The 19,212-nt window shown below is 40.2% G+C and overlaps 3 protein-coding genes across 4 annotated transcripts; 1 reads left to right on the forward strand and 2 right to left on the reverse strand.

Moving 5' to 3' along the window:
* Window positions 1-174: 174 nt before the first annotated feature.
* On the forward strand, window positions 175-3,463 carry LOC115376773 (ependymin-like). The gene is made up of 6 exons (XM_030076534.1): window positions 175-329; window positions 714-748; window positions 936-1,070; window positions 1,165-1,360; window positions 1,591-1,678; window positions 2,884-3,463. Exons 1-6 carry the CDS (start codon window positions 263-265, stop codon window positions 3,011-3,013), a joined length of 651 nt encoding a protein of 216 aa, XP_029932394.1. The 5' UTR covers window positions 175-262; the 3' UTR covers window positions 3,014-3,463.
* Window positions 3,464-8,903: 5,440 nt separating this feature from the next.
* cskmt (citrate synthase lysine methyltransferase) lies at window positions 8,904-10,866 on the reverse strand. 2 transcript variants are annotated; one of them, XM_030075591.1, is made up of 2 exons: window positions 10,678-10,849; window positions 8,904-10,145 (listed from the first exon to the last, which is right to left on the reverse strand). In XM_030075591.1, the coding sequence occupies exon 2, from the start codon at window positions 10,126-10,128 to the stop codon at window positions 9,466-9,468; it is 663 nt and encodes a 220-aa protein (XP_029931451.1). In that variant the 5' UTR covers window positions 10,129-10,145; window positions 10,678-10,849; the 3' UTR covers window positions 8,904-9,465. The 2 variants fall into 2 exon arrangements, with proteins under 2 accessions (XP_029931451.1, XP_029931450.1); XM_030075590.1 differs by having other exon boundaries at window positions 8,911-10,145; window positions 10,710-10,866.
* Window positions 10,867-11,481: 615 nt separating this feature from the next.
* On the reverse strand, window positions 11,482-18,753 carry otub1b (OTU deubiquitinase, ubiquitin aldehyde binding 1b). Its single transcript, XM_030076766.1, has 7 exons — window positions 18,640-18,753; window positions 16,500-16,561; window positions 16,001-16,099; window positions 14,460-14,578; window positions 13,970-14,054; window positions 13,564-13,758; window positions 11,482-12,046 (listed from the first exon to the last, which is right to left on the reverse strand). Exons 1-7 carry the CDS (start codon window positions 18,722-18,724, stop codon window positions 11,849-11,851), a joined length of 843 nt encoding a protein of 280 aa, XP_029932626.1. The 5' UTR covers window positions 18,725-18,753; the 3' UTR covers window positions 11,482-11,848.
* Between the last annotated feature and the right edge of the window lie 459 nt (window positions 18,754-19,212).

Here is a 19,212-nt window from a genome sequence, read left to right on the forward strand (position 1 = left end):
CAACAAAAAATTCACACTTCACCAGCCTTTGTCTTTCCTAAAAAACAGAAGCACGCTCCTGCTGTAACTTTGCTCTGATGGGGTATGAGTTGCTAGGCTACCGTGGAATCAAAGAAAACCTGGAAGCGGATGCAGATTTGGAGTCTGAGCAGCGCGCTTATAAGGAAGTGACAGCGCTCCCCTGCAGCAGTGTGTTTCTTTCCCCGGGCAGAAGAAAGTGTGTGAGCGTGTGTTTGTGTGTGTGTGTGTGCCATCGGAGAGCATGAAAGGCCTTGTCCTGTTGCTGTGCCTGACACTGGGCTGCCTGGCACAGAGACCTCATCCATGCCGTAAGTAAAACAGCAGAGATGTTGGATGTTTTCCTCTGTTGGAGCCCATTCTCAGCTGTTGGGCAGCCTGCTCTGATTTCACTTCTTTAGCACTGATAGCTACAAATTAAATGGTATTAATAATAATTACTCTATTTTCTTATTACTCAGGACTATCTGGGAACCAGTGGATAGGAAAGCGCCAGACAGATAGATAGATAGATCGATAGATAGATAGATAGATAGATAGATGCATACATACATACATACATACATACATAAATACAAAGAGAGTATCAGACACTAAAACCCAAGGGATAACATGTGAAAACACATATTTCCTATATGGTATATTTAAATTCAAAACAATAAAAAATTCTTTTTTTTTTTTTTTTTTTTTTTTAGAATCCCCGCCTCTTCTGACAGGAAGCCTTTCTGTGGTAAGTTTTTAACTATCCCCAAAAGTAATGTGGCTACTTTGTAAATAGATCTGAAATGTTTTCTTTACACAAAATAACTTACCGGATCTTATTCGAGGTAAGTCTGAGTAAAGTAAATTCAGGACAACCAAACTGTGAGAAAACCTGCGATGAATGAATTTGGGTGAATTTCTTTTCTGTTTCAAAGTCCTCCTCAAATGAGAAGCTGATGGCCTACGCCAAGTACAGCTATGATGCATGGGGACAGCGTATCCGCTTCAAACAGATCGGATCCTATGAGAATAAGACGTTTCATGAAGATGTACTTGTGCTCTACAAACAGGTAATGACAACACTGTATAAAGTCATGGATCCGTGAGCAAAGTATATCCAGGAAAAATTAGTGATTGTCTTGTCTCCCTCCTTACGCCTGCCAGGAAGTTTTGTACAAGATCAACCAAAGGAACCAAACATGTTGCAAGAAGCGGCTGCATGGATGCTTCCACCCGTTGGCGATCCCACAGAATGCTTCTCTGCTCGGCCAGTCTGTGCTGGGCAGCTCCTCGGCTCCTGGGCAGGGACTCCTGGTCAACACCTGGGTGGGAGAGATGATGACGAAGCACAGAGGGAGGGGTGAGAAGAAACTAGAGGCAAAACAAATGTCACATGTTGTAGTGAGACAGGGAAAATCTCTCAAATGATTTGGAAGAGCTGGGAGGTCATGTGGCGCAGCTCTTGCACAACACGCTGGCTGTTTGTGGGACTTGTCTGTTTTCATTTCCCTTCCTCATTTCACTCTCACAAACTTGTTTTGCTGGTTACACGACCTTGTGCCTGTATGTGACCCACTCCTGTTTCTGCAGCTAAGTACATGAGCACCGTCACTGAGTTTGGATGCGTCCCTGTCAGCACTCTGTTCCACACTAAGCAAGATGGATGGATGGTGACCAGGTCAGTACTCACATGCTACTCATGAATGGGATGTGAACTAATGCCTTTTTTTATTAACCAGACAGGGAATAATTATCAGTAGACCTGCTCCTTGCAATAGCGGACCAGCCTGCAAGAGTTGCAGGCTGTTTTTACTGAATACAAACCTGAAAAACAGTCAGTAGAATGCATAGCTCCGCAAACACAAGACAGATAAATACCGGTTTATACATGTTGGATGTTCACCAAAAGTTAATCACCCCTTTCGGCCAACTGGTCCTTGCTACATGACTTATCATTTCATAAAGTTTCACACAAATCCATTGGTAACCTTTAGAGATATCCTGCTGACAATCAAACACACAAACAGAATTGGGTGCAAACATTACCCCTGTCCAACTACATTGGCACAGGTCATGAAAAGATAATAAAAATACTATGGAAATGTATTCCTTTAAAAGATAGCTATTTTGTGATATAATCAACTTTTACTTTAGTTAGTAATCTCCAACATTTCCCAGAATGCCTCTCAAGAAACCCCAGAGAGCAAGCCATCAACAGCAAAATGAGAGTTTTTCCAATTAAGACTAAGCACCTCATCCTCAAATCACATGTCCAGGGGCTGCAATGCATTGTGGTCTATTGTCTCTTGAGGCTGCTGTCAGAATAGGAACTGGTCTACTGAGTGTCACTCTAAACCGCCTCCTAAATTTGTCTTCAGAGCTCTTCCTCTTTGATTCTGAGGAACTGACACCTTTACCGTTGATGACAATTTTCTGTTTAACTCCAGTCAAAGTTTCTATCAAACTCCACTGTAACCACTCTGAAATGATCTGTATATGGTCTGTGTTTATGATTGGGCGATTATTTGCATGGAATAGGGCAAAATACTACTAAACAGCAAAATGGGCCAAGAAATGTACGTTTTCAAGTTTTAAGGTGGAGTTTTTTCTTTTCTAGGCTACTTGTTAGGTAACATGAAGCTATAAAAACAAAGAAAGAAAAAGAACATTAAGGTCTGACCTAGCCCAATGTTGGAACATTCATACCAGACATATTTGCTCCTCCACATCAGACTCTCATGATTAAATCTACTTTACCATAGTGGAAATTCCCAGGGTCATTCACATTTCATGAGGCTCTGTGTTTCTGACTGGGAGAATCTATCTTCTGTGGTCATGGTCGGGTTTCTCATCTCATCTTTTGTTCTTCCTGTCTGGCTTCAGTTTCTTCAACAACGTGCTGGGAATCGTGGACCCTCAGCTGTTTTTCCCTCCACCGTTCTGCAAGGACGCCGAGCTGGAAGAGGAGGACGGAGAGGAACCAGCCGACTTCTACAGCTTGTTTTCTGAGTAGCACTCAAACGTTCCCAGTGGCCTCCAAGCTCTTTGGAAAATCACATCTTTGCTGTCTTTGATAAAACTGTAGCAGATTCAAATTTTACATTTAAAGGGGATGAATCAAGAATGTCAAGCTGTTTTGCATTTGTTTATAAAAATCTGAGTGAGAGCACATTAGAGGAAATCCAGCGCTGTAATAATCACTACTGTGTATGATTCTTGGGACCGGTAGCCTGTGTGTGTGTGTGTGTGTGTGTGTGTGTGTGTGTGTGTGTGTGTGTGTGTGTGTGTGTGTGTGTGTGTGTGTGTGTGTAAAAGATTCGAAAGATTAAATTAGTGAGTGACTTTTGATTTTCTTTTGGATGATGTCTTCACTTTTGATTTCTTTTGGATATCTTGAATCACAACTCATTTATGTCACAAACTAACCAGTGGACATTAAAGTGTTCTAGAAATTGTAGCATAATTGCTGTAGGTCTGTGTACCCTGTCAAACTCCCTACTTTTCATTGCCTGAAATGAACACAGGCTGAATTTCCACTTTCACTTGGATACAACCACCAAGGTCAAGTCACAAAAATAAGGTTATTACTGAAAATGCGTTACAAATGTACAATTCATACATACAACATATCAAATATCTACAAAACACATACACACACACACACACACACACACATTGTAGTTGCATGGATTTATGTTCTGCACATCATGACTTGCGATAATAAGCTCTGTGATCCATAGATACTTCTGCTTTAATGAAAGCCTGCTGACAACACCCATCTCTCATATCTAATGATTCCATTATGTGTGTTTCATGTGATACAGTGAGAGAACGGGGGGAAGTGAAAAAAAAATAAGGAGGATAGTCAGCAGAGATGGTTGAGTTGCAGCTGAAAACACATCATATTGCACAGATAGAGTCTTTTTCATTGGAAGCCAACAGGAGCAAACATTTTGGAGAGCTTTCTGATGCTGAGTTTGAGTTGTTAGTTCGTATACAGTGAGAGCCTTAACTCCGCTATTTTAGGAGTCAAATGCAGTAACAGTGTATGTACTGTGTGTGCAGAGCCATATGGCCCACTAGGAACAGAACTAAAACGAACTGTAGAGATACTGTAGATTTGGCTATAGAGGGTTACAGACACATTCCTGTGAACTTGCTGGAAGATGTGCTACATGTGCTAGCCACTAGATGGCAGTGGATGACAAGCAGAGTGAGAAAGAGGCCAAATCCCAAAGTACTTCTGTGTGCACTAATTTGCACTTCCTGGGATAGCAGGAAGCTTTTATTTTTTTATTATTTATCTATTTATTTATTTTAATTTTTAGTGATAATTTTGACCTTTCGGTTAAGGTTACAGTTAGGGTTAGGATAAGGGTATCATTATGGTTAGGGTTATGATTAGGGTTACACATAAGTTGGTTATGGTGGACAGTACAGAATGAAGGTAAGTTAAAAATTCCATCGCTATCCTAGGAAATGCAAACTATTGAGAGAACACCTGGGACACTGTATGAGGGTAGAGGGTCAGACCTCTGCAAAGGAACAACAGCAGACGAAGGACCCAATGACTCTGGAGAGGAATTTTCTGATCCTCTTCATACATGTCCCCAAGAAAAGTTGGAAAATGGTAGCAAATATAACATGAAGCAGAAAACAAAGTTTTTGCCTGATAGAAAATTTGTGATATAAATTTGGCTTTATATCATACTTGGTGCCAACTGGCAAATTGGTGATGGCAACCTTGTCCACCAGGGCAGCAGGAACGGCATCTGAGTAAAATGTGTGTGACCACCAGGTTTGGGTCTGGAGGCTTAATTAATGCATTGTTAACCATGTTTTAAACAGATATTGGGCCTTTGCCTTGGTCCCAGGTCCCAAATAACACTTTTAGCACATAAAAACACATGAACAAAGAAGGTTATGTCAATATAGAAGTAACAAGTCCCAGTACCTGTTTATTGAGGAAATTAAATGGCCGAACCAAATTTTGTTCCTCTTGTTATTAATAATTCTGTGATCTATCTCTAAGCTTCTGTTTTTGTCTAAAATATTAACGAAGATAGTTTTTACTAATACTGACATCTAATATCTTTATAAGCCATTGCAATTCATTTGAGGAATTTTAATGTGTTTTTAGGGCATCACACAGAACTGAAAGTAACCAGGTACCTTCATTTAGATTCAGGTGCGGGTCAAAGCTAAGCTTATGTTCTTTTAGATTTCACTGCAGCGTTTGACATGACGGACCACTCTGTTTTAATTAACTGTCCTCAGAACTGGGTGGGTGTCACTGACTACCCTCTGAAATGGTATGGGTCATTTATTTATCATCATAACTTTTATGGAGATTTGACAGCTGAGACAGTCACTCTCAGACCTGGCTAACACTTCAAATCCCACGTCAACTCGGAAGTAAGAAAGACTGCCTTGTGTTTTAATTCACCACAAACCTGGAATACCTTTCAGACTCTGGCCTGAACTGCCTCATTTTATTGTATTTTATTGTGTGTAATTTTTTATCATCATGCTTTTTAATGGTTTATGTTATGGTCTTTTCTTTTAATCTAAGGTTCTTAAGCTTTATGTTGTCTTTAATGCTTTACATTGCACATGGCACCATTGTAAATGAGGATTTTCCCCCATGGACCTTGAGAAGATTGAACAAATAAAATGAATGATCCCTCAAGGCTCAATATTAGGCCCAGTCCTTTCCTCTTTATGTGCTGTTTCTTGGCCAAATTACCTAAAAACACATTTCATTTCAATTAATTTCTACACAGACAACACACAATGGTATATTTCATTGTACCCGAAGGATTTTGGTAGATTAGCTACACTACATACCAGCCTTGCAGATATTAAGAGCTGTATGTCACAGAATTTCCATCATCTGAATCAAAATCAACCTGAGGTTTAATTATTGGTCCAGAAAAGAGATCTCAACTTATTCAGTCTAAGTTTAAAGATGTTATCTCTTATGTTGGTCCCACTTGTAAGAATCTGTAGGTACACTGTGATTCCAATATGAACTTGGATCATCATGTCAAAAACCTGTCCAGTTGTTTCCTTCAACTTAGAATCTTACTTAGAGTAACTTTTTTCTCTCACTGAACATGAAAAAAGCCATACACGCCTTTATCTTCTCCAAATTAGACTACAGCTGTCTGTGGCCTTGTCTAACTTGTCTCAAACGTCTTGAACTCGTTCAAAATGCGGCAGGCACACTACTAATTACACAAAGAGAGAACACATAATCCCAGTACCAAGATCTGATAACCTTTAAAACACAACAGAGATAAATTCAAAGAGGCTCTTCCTGCTGGCTCTGACCAGCAGGTAAGTATTTGTCTCCGGCTGCTGCTTGTGTAAGAAATGTTTGTTCTCCTGTTCACATTCGCCTGAGGCAGATCCCGTTGATCAAAATGTTGCCCATATCTAGCCCATACGCATGCAAGCAAGTAAAATTATTTGTTGGGAGACTAAAACAATGTGCAGACTTCTAGTAGATTATATTGTCAAGGTTTTAATAACTCTCTAGTCATACTAAATTAAATTTAAATTTCAGATGCAAATGTGTAGAAATTAAGGCACCTCTGCTCTGGAAGGATTTGCCATTTGAGTGCAAACAAGCCAAATCTGTGTTGTTTTTAAAAAACTTTGCTGAAAACACACTTTCACAGACTTGCTTTTTACATTTCTTTGACCCTTGTTTTATTTATTTTTTCTTATCTTTGTTAATGTCTGCCATATCCACAAGAAAAGTGTGACACAAATCTTTGTTATCAGAGTTTTTGATTTATTTTGTTATTATTTTATGGTAACATTTTTCAGTTGGGGTATGAATTTATATATGAATATGCATTAATTAAAGCATTAGCTAAGGTAAGTACATCATCGTGAGTTATGATTTACTTGATCAGATAAGATTTGTTTGGAACCTGATAACATGGTTCACCACTTTATATTTGGAGGGCCATAAACACAATGCACTCATGTATAACTGATTCTTTAAGGGCAACTTCAATATTTGGAACCTAGGCCCTATTTACAAATGGTCTGGCTTCATCCTCAGATGTAGAGACCATTTCACCGGTCATGTCTTTATTGATCCTGACATCGATCTTCTGCAGGCTTCCACTATGCTAAAAAGCAGGCAATGGGGGAATCGCAAATGGGTTTGAAAAACTAAGGTAATGTTGCTTTTCTGAAATGGAAGGCTTTGTGTATACTCTCAAAATATTTACCTGAAAAAATTCAGCCCAGCTTGTAGAGTCGTATGTGGAAGCAGGAAAACAAGTCCCAAAAGAAGACTATTGTCTATAAGCCCACAACTACAGACTAAATGCTCCATTTGTGAGTATATAATAATCTTCCCACTTCAGAAAAGCAACATTATCTCAGTTATTCAAAGCCATATAAAATTTGCCCCATTGACAGCTGTTGTAGCCAAGCAGGAGCCTGCAGCACATTGATATCAGGATCAGTACTGAAGCAACCAATGAAATGATGGTCTCTATCTCTGAGGATGATGCCTGATAATCTGTAAATAGAGCCTAAGTTCCAAAATAGTGAATTTGTCCTTTAATTAATTATGATTTCATCATGTGATGCATGTGTGCTGTGTTGTAGTGGATGTGATTAGGTTCAGCAGCCACACTTTAGGCAAACAAAGAATACAAAATGAGCATTCTTAATAAATGATAGGTCTAATTCCTGACGATGCACTTACCTTAGTTAATGCTTTAATCAACAGTGGGAAGGGTTTCAGTGATGGAAACTGTGTCCACCAGTGCAGTAGGAATGGTTTCCGGGAGGGGAACTGCGCCGACCAAAGCAGCAGGAAATGTTTCCAGGATGGAAACCATGACGACCGATGCAGCAGGAACGGTTTTGAAGATGGGAAGTAAAACTGCATCAATCAATACAGTGGTAATGGTAGCCCCATAGTCTACAGGGCACCTCCTGGTCCACAGCAGCACTGAGGGGGGCAGCAGGTGGAAGATGGATGATGGAGCTGGTCAGACTGATGTAGTGGGGTGTTTGGGAGTCCATTGCAGAAGCCAATAATAAAAGTGAGGCTGGCAGGTGGATGTCAAATAAACTCAACTCACTTTTTGGGGGGTGCAGTTCACTTTCTCTGCACTTGTGGCTGCAGGGGGAAATGCTATACACAGAGAGAATATGTAAAGCACAATCAATAGCTTCAGAGCCATGCAGTCAATACAACACATACAGACACATAACTGATCAATTAAATGTGTTCTTGCATTTCACAGCTTACATGTCACTGTGAAGTGAATGTATTGCATGCACAGGATACCATGGTAATTTTAACCCTCCTGTTACCTTCAAATTCACTAACATTTTTTAATAACTGGGGTCATTTTGTTAATATTAATCATGTATTTGGAGTTGTTAAACACTGAATGGAGTCAAATTGACCCAAAAGAAAGTAGCAACATCGACCTTGGCTCTCACTCTCAACACTGCACCCAGGCATGATTCACAAAGCAGCAGCCTTGGAATATGCTTGTACATGCAACCAGAACTCTACCCATATCTAATAAGTATTTATGAAATGCTAGTTATGCATGGGATATTACAATGAGAGGCAAAAAAAAAGAAAAGGGCAACTTCTAAAGTCATTTGTAAAGAAATTTCCAGTGGTTGTTATGGTCATTTTTTATAACAATGCAAACACAGTGACCTACTTATGGGATAGAAATATGTAGGTTCCATTATTGAGCACTTATAATTATGCCATACAATATACACATTATTTCAGATACAGATGTTTCCACAAGCAGATATTATCTTGGACCAGACCTACATATTTATCGACTTGTTTTTCTTAAAAAAAAAAAAAAAAAAAAAGTTTTTAGCATTGAAGGACAGTTTCTTCTGTAATACAAATATCACACATTTTACTTGAAATACATTTCTAAAGCTCATTACATAGCATCCTTCCACTTTAGAAAGAACACTCTGTCAGGAAGATGTTTCTCAGTAACCATGGCAACAGCTGTTTCCTGCTTCAAGTGGCAAGTGATGAGGACATCTATGAGTTTACCCATGTTTTTATCCCCTCCCTCTCAAGGAGTTCCCTCTGCAGCCCAGAGTGTGACTCGATGAGGAGCGTCACTCCTTAGTGAAGTGCCAGTGTGGAGGGAGAGTGTGTCAACATATGGGCACTTAACCCTAAACTAACATAATTTTTAGTTAATAATGGATAAGTGTGGTTAAGTGTTAATCTGTGTGTGTGTGTTCGTACAATTGCCTGGCCTTATTGCCAAAAGGCTTACGAGTCATATGAATAAAATTAAGGAGAGATGACAGTAACGATTCCGTACTGATCATTGTAATGACTGACATTAAGTTAACAAAAATGACACAGATCATTTTTCATACGTCACATAATTTATTCGCACTGATGATCCATATGAGGCACAGGCAGCACAGCAACTACTGCTCAACAGGGCGAGGAGTCACATGGTAGCAGTAATAACACACTCCTCGCAGCTCCCCAACTTCCTGTACCCGTACGTCTGCTGCCATCCCTCCCGGCTCCTGCCCCTCAGTCTCCAGCCAGAGCAATCTGGCATCCGGGTCCTCATCAGAAAACTGAAGCAGAGACCCAGAGCTCCGCAACACCTTCAGGCACTGCCTCAGCACCTGGCTGGCCTTCCCTCTACCTTCCCTGGACCTCAGCAAGGCGTCTGTGGTGCCCTTGTCCACTATAAGGTCCAGGCTGGAACAACCATAGTGCCCATGGAGCTGTGTGCAGTCCAGCTCTAGAAATTCAAGCAGGGAAGAAGGGTGGTGAGGGTTGATGGCTTTGGCTCGGACGTGTTCCTGCATTAGACGCACAGCTACTGGGGAGATGTCTGCACATGTGACCTGGACTGGGACAACAGAGTGTCTGTATATACAGGGGCCCAAGGCGGAGGTACCACAGCCCATATCCAACACTTGGAGCAGGGACTCTGAGTGGGATTCGTCCTGTAGGAAGGGCATGATGAAGTCCTGGACCGAGTCGAACCCAAAGAACCACTCAAAGTTTTTGAAACTGGTCGTCCTGCTGCTGTTTTCAGTGTAGAGCCGGTCCCAGGTTGCTTTCTTATCCATGTTTTCGATCAGTTCAGCTAGGCATAAAACACAAGTGTGGTATGTAGCAGGCAATTGCATAATTAATTGATGCACTATAAGTGCATCATGTACATGCAACTAACAAAAAAAAAAAAAAAAAAAACCCACATCTCTACAAAATGTTAACTATTTGCTGTTTCGGGTTGCTCTTGTGGAGAGAAGGGAAAATGCTCTTAAGTGAAGAGTCGCTCCTCATATCTGGAATACGTATTGTAAAGTTGAGTAACTTTGCCCATAACGCAACTAATTGACCTGCTGTTTTTTTGAATGGACTTAAAAATACATTCTCTAGCAACCTGTATTCAGGCTTAACTTAAAATACAATAAACCGTCGACAGAGCTCACATATCACAGCTTAAAAATTACCGTAAACATTTTAACTCGGACTTCCACAGTAACTACAATTTTCAACCCGTTGTCAACCTCTCCCTGTCAGCGTACTGGCTGTAGCCAATTAGCTAGCTGGCTAGCATTGGCATGTGCCGGCAGTGGTGAGTTTGCTTTGCCAAATAACATTTCACTTTTTACCTAAGAGTGAAAAATTCCACGTTCAAACGTACTTGTAAGAGAGGAATGCCGCCGTGTATGTACTGCAGTCAGTACCATCCCTGCCCTCCTGCCTGCTGTAGTCAGTATGTGTGTGAGCGGTGACATTGTCGCTCACTCTGCTCTGCTAACTTCACGCCAAGCAGAGGATGTACTAGTGGAAACGAGACCTCCCACTCGGTGTCTATTTCACAGTACCACAGACTGGGTTGTCAATGCGTCAACCTGACGTCAACGGAAGAGAAATCGGAGACGTATTAAATTGAAACACATGCTGTTAAAAATTACTTTCAAAATGACATTATAAGTTGCCCTTTTCTCACCCTTGCGACGAACGGTGAGTCTATTTATACAAACCACCTGCTACTCTTTTCACTGTGCACTGATGATAAACACGTTGCTTTCGCGTGGCTCGAGGATATTCTTCCCTATCTTGGACGATCCATCTTCTTAGTCCTCATTCAATTGACGATCTTTGGCTAGGTTGGTACACTGCTCGATCAGGGAAGGAGGCAGCAGAAAGCATCTGGACTGCCAGGAAGTCCTCTGGCTTTTTGACATGTTTTACTTACAATCGAAAAAAAGAAAAAAATGATGACGATGATCATTTTGTGATCATTTCTAATAACAAAGTTTGACCACCTGACAATTTGGCTTGTAGAGCTGAGAATTACAAGCCCCACCCCCACCCCGTTGAGGACTGTTGAAAAATATACCTCCAAAAGCATCTGCTAAACAGCATAATTTAATGTAATGCAATGTACAAAGCACATCATCTGACACAAGTAAGATGTAAATCCCTTTAATAAAACTCAATGAAACGCAGTGTAACAAAGAAAAAGAATCCAACAAAAAGCAAGTAGATAACATTTACAACCACAAAAGAAAAAAAAAACTGTACAACTCTAAATGCCTGGAGTCACTTCTATTTTTCCAAAGATTTTTTTTTTAATTAACCATTTTGTGATGATTGGGGAAAAACTTGGGAGTGGGGGGTAGGGGAGGTATGTACTGTGATTTCTTTTTCCTCAAATACAAGAGTGTCATCTTCATACACAGATGTATGCATCATCAGCGTGGCTGAAGTATTTTTAACCCACTGCTGTTGCCTACAGCGGGGAGGAGGATGAAGAGGGCCGTGAACAGAAGGCTGTTACTTGTACAGGATATCGTAATGGCCAGGTCTGTAGAGGAGAAAGATGCGTGGGTCGCTGCCTTCAGGGAAAACGTGATGATTGACTGTCCCCCCCTCTCCTCTGTCCATGTACTCCACCAGGATGGACACGTTCAGGGCCCGGGCTAAGGCGATGATGTGAATGTGGTCACTTTCTTTAGACATAGGCTCTACCTCCTTCAAAAAGACAAACAGATGACAAGGATAAAGGGTGAGTTTGTTTTCACGGTCATGCATGAACGGTGTGACGCTGAATACTGTGGTCATACATTTGTTCCCCTACATGTATTTACTCTGGGATGGCTGACTGAGTAGTCTTTTCTTTTTGAGCAACACCTCACTTCACACTCAAAACAGGTACAGACAAACACACCCTTTTTTGAGCCTCACTGTGCAAACTGTGTTCTACACCATTACATGACCTTGGAGTTTTGGTAAGGGGTTTCTCAGACACAGACCTAGCCTAGGCCTGAATTAAAATGACTTTGGTCTATCTGGGTACTGTGCAGTTATGGGATACAGACTCTCAAAATGTTGGTATCAAAGTTGACAAAACTTAAAACAGTGTCAGTGTCTCTGACTGAAATGTCACTTGCAATCAGCTGCATTGCCACTGACATTTGCACACTGATCTTGCATTGTTTGCAAGGTCAGTATGTGGAGCTACTGTCTCCAACGTGAACCAGGGTCATATTAACATGCTAATACTCATCATTTAAAACTGTGCATCACACAACTCCACTGCCAGTTTTAGTGATGAAACAACCTACCACCCTGCTGCTCAGTATTATTATGAATCTCACTGTTGTTCTGAGCAAGATACGCCCACAAGTGCTGTATTTATTCAGAAAATGTGTTGGGCCTGTTGCCTATTCATTACAACAACTTTGTTATGACAGCCTGGAAAGCTCTCACCAAACCATTACAATAACCATTACACAATCCAACAGGGCACTCACTTCAGCCTCAAACTCCGCTATAAATATTCTTTTTGGAAATGCTTGGCCTGGATTGAACAATACCAAACCTATATTTTAAATAGATACACTCATGAACTTGAATTGCCCTATTTTCTGGCTTGTTGATCCTCTTTCAGGCTACATTAACGAGGCTCTGGTCCTGGCTGAAAGATAGATTTACTTTTTATTTAAACACTGAACCTGGTGATAAGATGGACAAGTTGAAAGCATTTTCAGAGGCAGAATTTCATCTTTTTGGATGTGGATAATTTTGATTTAAAAAACAAACAAACAAACAAAAATGACAGAATCTTATAATTCCAGTCTCATAATAAGCAACAGTTCAGCAGCAAGGTGATGGAACACAGTTGACTGGATTCCTTGCTAAAGGCACATTTATTACAGTTACTGAAGGTGAAATGAGTGTTGATCTTTGAGGATTAATCCTCAAACTGTAATCAACTGTATTGTACAAATGGCCACATTACAATCAAACATTACACTGTCAACATCTAGCAGGAAATTTCACACACTAACACAAGAATGATCATACTAATATAGCCCGTAATCAAAGTTGCAGTTTCAAAGGGCTTTGCATAGGGACACTGTGATACAATAGATGAAAAGTGACATCCAATGCCACACATGAATAATTTCTAGGCATTTACTAAGTGCCTAGATATTTGGACTTATTAGTTTTTCCTCATCTACATAAAATGGAGATGAAGAACTGACCTGCTGACAGAACTCCTTGACGGAGCGACCTCCCTCTATGAAGTGCTGGAAAAAGCTGTGCTCTCGCTGCAGGTAGCCTGAGGTGAGCAGCCGCAGGTACACGACCACATAGTCCGACATGTTCTGATCGTTGAAGGAGCTCAACAGCTCTTGAAGGCCCGGCTGCTTCTCACACAGCTCGATTAGGTCCATGAACTGGAGAGGGGTGCATCATAAGCATTTCAGGAAATAAATATTATGTTCACCGGCTTCATTTTAAGAAATGAAATAATGATTTTTGCTTGCAATTCCACTAGCAAAAGAAGACAAAGCAAGCCAAACAATGTGCCACCGATCTTGTTTGGGGTGGCTGTTTTTTTCCTTCTTCACTAAATTCAAAATGTTAAGGAAAAGCACTGCAACTCACAGTATTGTGGAAGTCTTCAATGGTAAACTCAGTGAATCCCTCGTTAACCAGGTCCAGTTTACTTTTAGCTGCCACTGCTTTGAACCTGAAGAGACATTACAAAAACAAGTTGATAAGTCCATGAATACAGCAACCAGAAGTAGTTAATTCTGAGCCTCACTTGAAAACAACGCAAATCTAAGCTAAAGTGACAGTACAGTGCATGCTTGGAGGTTCTTTACAGTAACAAAACCACAACAGAGAAAAATCTACATGAGGAGAAGGAGCTTTGATTAGGTAGTGGGGTACATGGTTCTAGTCAAGACCACATTAGTCAATCCAAACCTAGACCACAGCATTTAATTAGCAGAATCCACCTAACACAAATAGGCTAAGACAAGACTGAGTCAAAACTAGCTTTAAAAATCCAACACCACATCAGTGTGGGATTGAGACAGGAGGCCAAGACAAGATGCTACTGCCACTGCCCTGGAATTGTCACACCATTCACCTCTGAAGTTCTTTGCTGTCGTCTAGCAGGGACTCGAGATGTGAGAAGCCAAAGGCTCTGTAGAAACAGTTCCCATCTGGTCGTGTCTTACGAATGTATGAGTATTTTTTGTGTAGGTCCTGATCAACACATAAAAAAATGACAGATTACAGAAGTATAAAATACAACCATATCCAAAGAAATTTGCAAAGCTTAAAGCAAGAAAAATTCTGAGCCTGATAAGTTGTTGAGGAGGAAATTCATTCAATTAGGTATACTGTAATCTGAATAATGCCTAAGGATTTAGACTTAATGCCATGATTTCCTTACAATCAGAAACGCTCTCCAAGTACAGAACCAACAGACCGTTTTGTCAGAAGGTTCTGGACACAGTGAAGATCTGGGCCCTGTTCCTAGTACATGGTTTAATTAATCCAGCTACTTTGATTTTAAACAGTTCAAATTATCCAGCGAATCCTTATCCAGCTAACTCAATTCCTCTAACATAGTCGGTGAACTGATTTAAAACCCGGATACAATTATTTTGGCATCTGATTGGCTGGCATAGCACTGAGACTTAGACAGCAGCATGTTTCACCGCCATAAAATGAGAAAGTGATCATAGCAGAGCCCTGTGGATAAAATAAATGTGCAAGCAGGCCATCGCTGCTTGCATCTATAAACCATACTGCATAACAGCTGACCTAAATTTCAAGAACTATTTTACTCTGCTTGAAAGACTTAAACTAGTTCAACAGGATAAGTTTTCACTAAATTGAATTAAGCAATTCTAACTTCAATGAATGACTTTAAATCTGACTTCAGTTTCACTCAGTTACCTAAGTAAAAGTAGCTTGTTCTTATGATATGATGAAGTACATTTGAGATGTGTGTTTTATCTGTGTATACAAGAAAAGGTAAAACGCTTCAAGTCCACCTCATGTGGTTCCACAGCTGTGATCGGACATGTCAAAATAATTCAATTCATTTTATCAACTTTGGTGATATACCAAATTAATTAAGATTGACTCTATACGGTTATTGTAATTATGTATTTTACTGAAACTATGCCTTAAATGGATATGAACAATGTATTTTTTCTTCAAACTCAGCAAAGAGTATTATTTTTTACTTTTGTGCATACATTTAGCTCTCGGCAGAAATAATTTTAATAAGTGTGTTTCTTTCAGTCAATGAAGAATCTTGGTCTAAAATCTTGCCTATTCATGACTCCACCTATCTCCTGGCTCCTCTCTGAGAAAAGGTGCAGCCATGTCTGGAATGAGTTCATGAATGGGGGAAGTTTAAAAATTTATGGTCTTAATCCAGCAAACTCTGACTAAACCTGACAACTTGCAGTTTGAGTTTAGGCAACTGTGGCTGCTGTTAACAAGCTCGACAAGATCTTAAACTTGCTGTGAGGAACCACAAATCTGGGGCTTCTGTCAAACTGTCTAACCCGGCTCACTCAGTTATGCATGTGCAAGGGCTCCTGGACTGTGGAGGAGCTACTGTCTGTTTTGGTGAAGTAATCCAAGAGCAGTCCATGTGGTCTGACTGACCTTGATCTTGAGCTGATAAATTGTGTCATCCTGAGCATACTCCGACTGCAGCACCGACAGGTCCTGTCTTTCCGACACTAAAGGGTTAGTGGTGGCAATCTAGACATACACAAACAAAAAGGATTATTAGTGGGGTTACACTTGATGTGTACACATTGCAAGCAGTTCAACTGATGGGTCACTCTGACTGGGTGGTGTGAACAGGGCTAGGACAGCATCTCTGTAGAGGAGCAATGACGACTTGATCATAAGCTAACTTTATTAGATCATAGTTCTGCAGCCATCTTTGACAGGTTAACATTACAGAAATAAAAACATATTACATCCAGTGAAATTATCTTCCTCCATTTTTGGATACTTCTGACCCCAAAAGTCCTCTGAGCCTCATTTTTGAGATGCATATAATCTGTAGTCTTTCAAAACAAAGTTGTGGAGAACTGGGAAGCTTTGAATATCTGTGATAAACTTCTCAGTTATTTTGTGTAAGGGCATTTCTCACCTCCTGCTGAATTCTATCCTGCTGAGCGATAATGGCCTCGTCATATGCAAGGCAGTTCACTCCTGCAACAGAAGGAGGACATCTTAATAGTGGTGTCTCTGGGGTTTCTGGAGAATATAGGTAAGAGACACTAATAAAGAGACACAGTCACAGAGCATACAGGCTGACACTCAAAGTATTTTTTATCGATGACATGTAGAATGTGGATGCCATAATCTCCATTCACTGCACTGAAATGTAAATTTTGTGCACCATCATATTCTGTATACCAGATTTATATTGTGGATACTTCTGAGTTGACTTTGACTGCCAAGACTGTAGACGATTACTCATTTGATACCATAATTTAGTGTGTTAGTGATATAACCTACTTGTTTTTCTTAGCCAAATATATAGCCCACACTCTCCTATATGTAGAGAACATGAAGCCAAATTCAATTCAAATGCGTTGCAGTTAATTATGCCATGCTTGCTGACAAAGATAATACTTGATAGAATAATGCTGGAGACTTTTAACAGATTGTTATGGCCTTCTGAGATATTCAACATATTTCTGAGTAATACTGAGTGTTTCGTTTATATGTTGAGCAAGAGGAATGTTACTAATAAAACTTGGAAATTTTATTGAAATGAATGCTACTGGAGCTGTTTTTTTTTTTTTTTTTTTTTTTTTTTTTTTCATTTGATGCAGAATTGAAGAGTGGCTCTTAATGATTCCTACAACCTCTCAGGTCAGTGCAGTCTGACCTGGCCTTTTTTCCATACACAAACAAACAACACGTTTCAGATCTTATGTTTTGAGCCTAACAAACCTCTAAGATAGATAATCCTCGCATTTTAAGATGCCATTAGTGAAGGCCATAATAATAGACATGCATATTGCTGTGTAAACTAGGGCCGCACAATATGGACAAAATTTCATACCTCACTATTTATACCAAATATAGCAATATGATATACGATTTGAAATTGAAAAGTGTGGCAACAGTGAAAATTAAGCATTCCTCAAAAAAACATCATAATAATACCAACTGGATGTAGAAAATGAAGTTACTTCAGTAAGTATTTAATTGATCAGAATGGACAAATCACTCTCTTGGTTGGCCCAAGAGACCCTAACCCTAAATTTGATATCATCCATATTAGGACTGAACAATATAATGCTATCATATATCTATCTAAACACAAACATATTATCTCAAAAGGAAACCACATGGACGACATCAATTTTGAGGTTCTAATCAATCAAATACTTTTTTACTGCTTGCAACACTTGAAAATTCAAAGAAGTGTCAACTCATAGTCATACCTTACTACTATCAAGGTATTTAGCATAAATATCGAAGTATGAAATTTTGTCCATGTGGTGCAGCCCTAGTCCTTATCATCGCTTTTTGAGAGACTAATATCTCACATGTTCACATTTATGGCTAGATAACAGTGTACTAAGGACACATGGTTCAACCCTGGTGTAAACTTAATAGCACATCAACTTGTGCCTGGCCGCTTGGCCTTTACCAGCCATTACCGAATAACGGTTTGCGTTACTTTCACAGCAAACGGACTTAGAAAAAATACGAAGCCTAACCGAGTTTGTTTGCTAGCTAAATGCTATAAAGAGGTGGCGAGAAGACTGTTTTGACGTGATTGTTTTTTTTAAAATTAGCATTATTTCTCATATTTATTTCCTCACACAAGCCTTTCTCGCAGTGGTTATGACAGCACCGGCTAACGCCAGTCAGCTAGTCCTGGCGGTGCTAGCTCGAACTGATTTGAAATCAAAACTGCTCTACTGCCGGGACAAATTAAGTCTTTCTGGTAAACAAATGGCGCCCGAGTCCTCATCTGTGGTTTACAACGCTTCATGACCTCCATGACTCCTGTACTGTCACTCACTGCGGCTCATTCCCTGGCTAACCGTGCGTTTTCTTCTTTGTGTAGCGCCGTTAGCGTTAGCTCGCTGGCTAGCCTACAAGCTGTGGCCTCGGTCTGTGTGTCTGTGTCTCCTCGTTGCGTGTCGCCGGGACAGCGGGACAGCGGGCCAGGCACCGGGCAGCCGCGCCGCCGACCAGCGGGGCTACTTTCCAGAAACTACCGGGACAAACCGTTGGATATCCTGTGCTATAACGGTTCCTCTTACCCTCCAACTCTCCCTGTGATGATTCCTGCTGCTCCTCCGCCATCTTAGCTGTAGAGTTCTGTTTCCTGCTTCTGCCTGACCTCATTCATTCCACACTTCCGGGTCGACTCGACGGGGGGCTTCTATTTGTTTGTTTGTTTGCGATATTTTATTTGTTTTTTGTTTTAACCTGGCCTCGTAAGCCCTAAGCAAACATCCCCAAACTTTTCATGCTAATGATCAAAAAACAAACAAACGAGAAAACAGATCCAATTAAATTAAATTAAATAATAATTTGACTGAAGGACCCCCAATTTGATAAGACTACTGATAAGGTTTTGGTTGTTATTATGATTTTATATAGCACTAAAAATTATTACATTTTCTCATGAAAATGTGTATGTTTGCTTCTGTTGGGAAAGCTCAATGCATCCTGTCACTGTGCTAAGCTGTAGTGAATACACTACAACTGAAATTCATTGTGTTCATTGTCCTGTTTCTGATCTGACACCTTTAAACTTAACACATGCAAACAAATTAATAAGTAAATCAATAAGATAAATGAATAAACAAGTAAGTAAATAATCCCAGCTG

The sequence above is a fragment of the Myripristis murdjan genome, chromosome 18 (genome assembly GCF_902150065.1).
Source record: "Myripristis murdjan chromosome 18, fMyrMur1.1, whole genome shotgun sequence".
In the NCBI taxonomy this organism is placed as follows: Eukaryota; Metazoa; Chordata; class Actinopteri; order Holocentriformes; family Holocentridae; genus Myripristis; species Myripristis murdjan.

What these genes read in the sequence shown, in the direction of transcription:
- LOC115376773 (XM_030076534.1), top strand. Translation starts at nt 263, where the DNA reads ATGAAAGGCCTTGTCCTGTTGCTGTGCCTGACACTGGGCTGCCTGGCA. An exon ending in TACTTGTGCTCTACAAACAG is followed by an intron (nt 1,071 to 1,164) that starts GTAATGACAACA and finishes TACGCCTGCCAG; the next exon opens with GAAGTTTTGTACAAGATCAA. An exon ending in GATGGATGGATGGTGACCAG is followed by an intron (nt 1,679 to 2,883) that starts GTCAGTACTCAC and finishes GTCTGGCTTCAG; the next exon opens with TTTCTTCAACAACGTGCTGG.
- cskmt (XM_030075590.1), bottom strand. Translation starts at nt 10,803, where the DNA reads ATGTCACCGCTCACACACATACTGACTACAGCAGGCAGGAGGGCAGGG. An exon ending in GCGGCATTCCTCTCTTACAA is followed by an intron (nt 10,146 to 10,709) that starts GTACGTTTGAAC and finishes TTTTATGCCTAG; the next exon opens with CTGAACTGATCGAAAACATG.
- otub1b (XM_030076766.1), bottom strand. Translation starts at nt 18,724, where the DNA reads ATGAGGTCAGGCAGAAGCAGGAAACAGAACTCTACAGCTAAGATGGCG. An exon ending in AGGATAGAATTCAGCAGGAG is followed by an intron (nt 16,100 to 16,499) that starts GTGAGAAATGCC and finishes GTGTATGTCTAG; the next exon opens with ATTGCCACCACTAACCCTTT. An exon ending in TTGAAGACTTCCACAATACT is followed by an intron (nt 13,759 to 13,969) that starts GTGAGTTGCAGT and finishes ACCCCTCTCCAG; the next exon opens with TTCATGGACCTAATCGAGCT.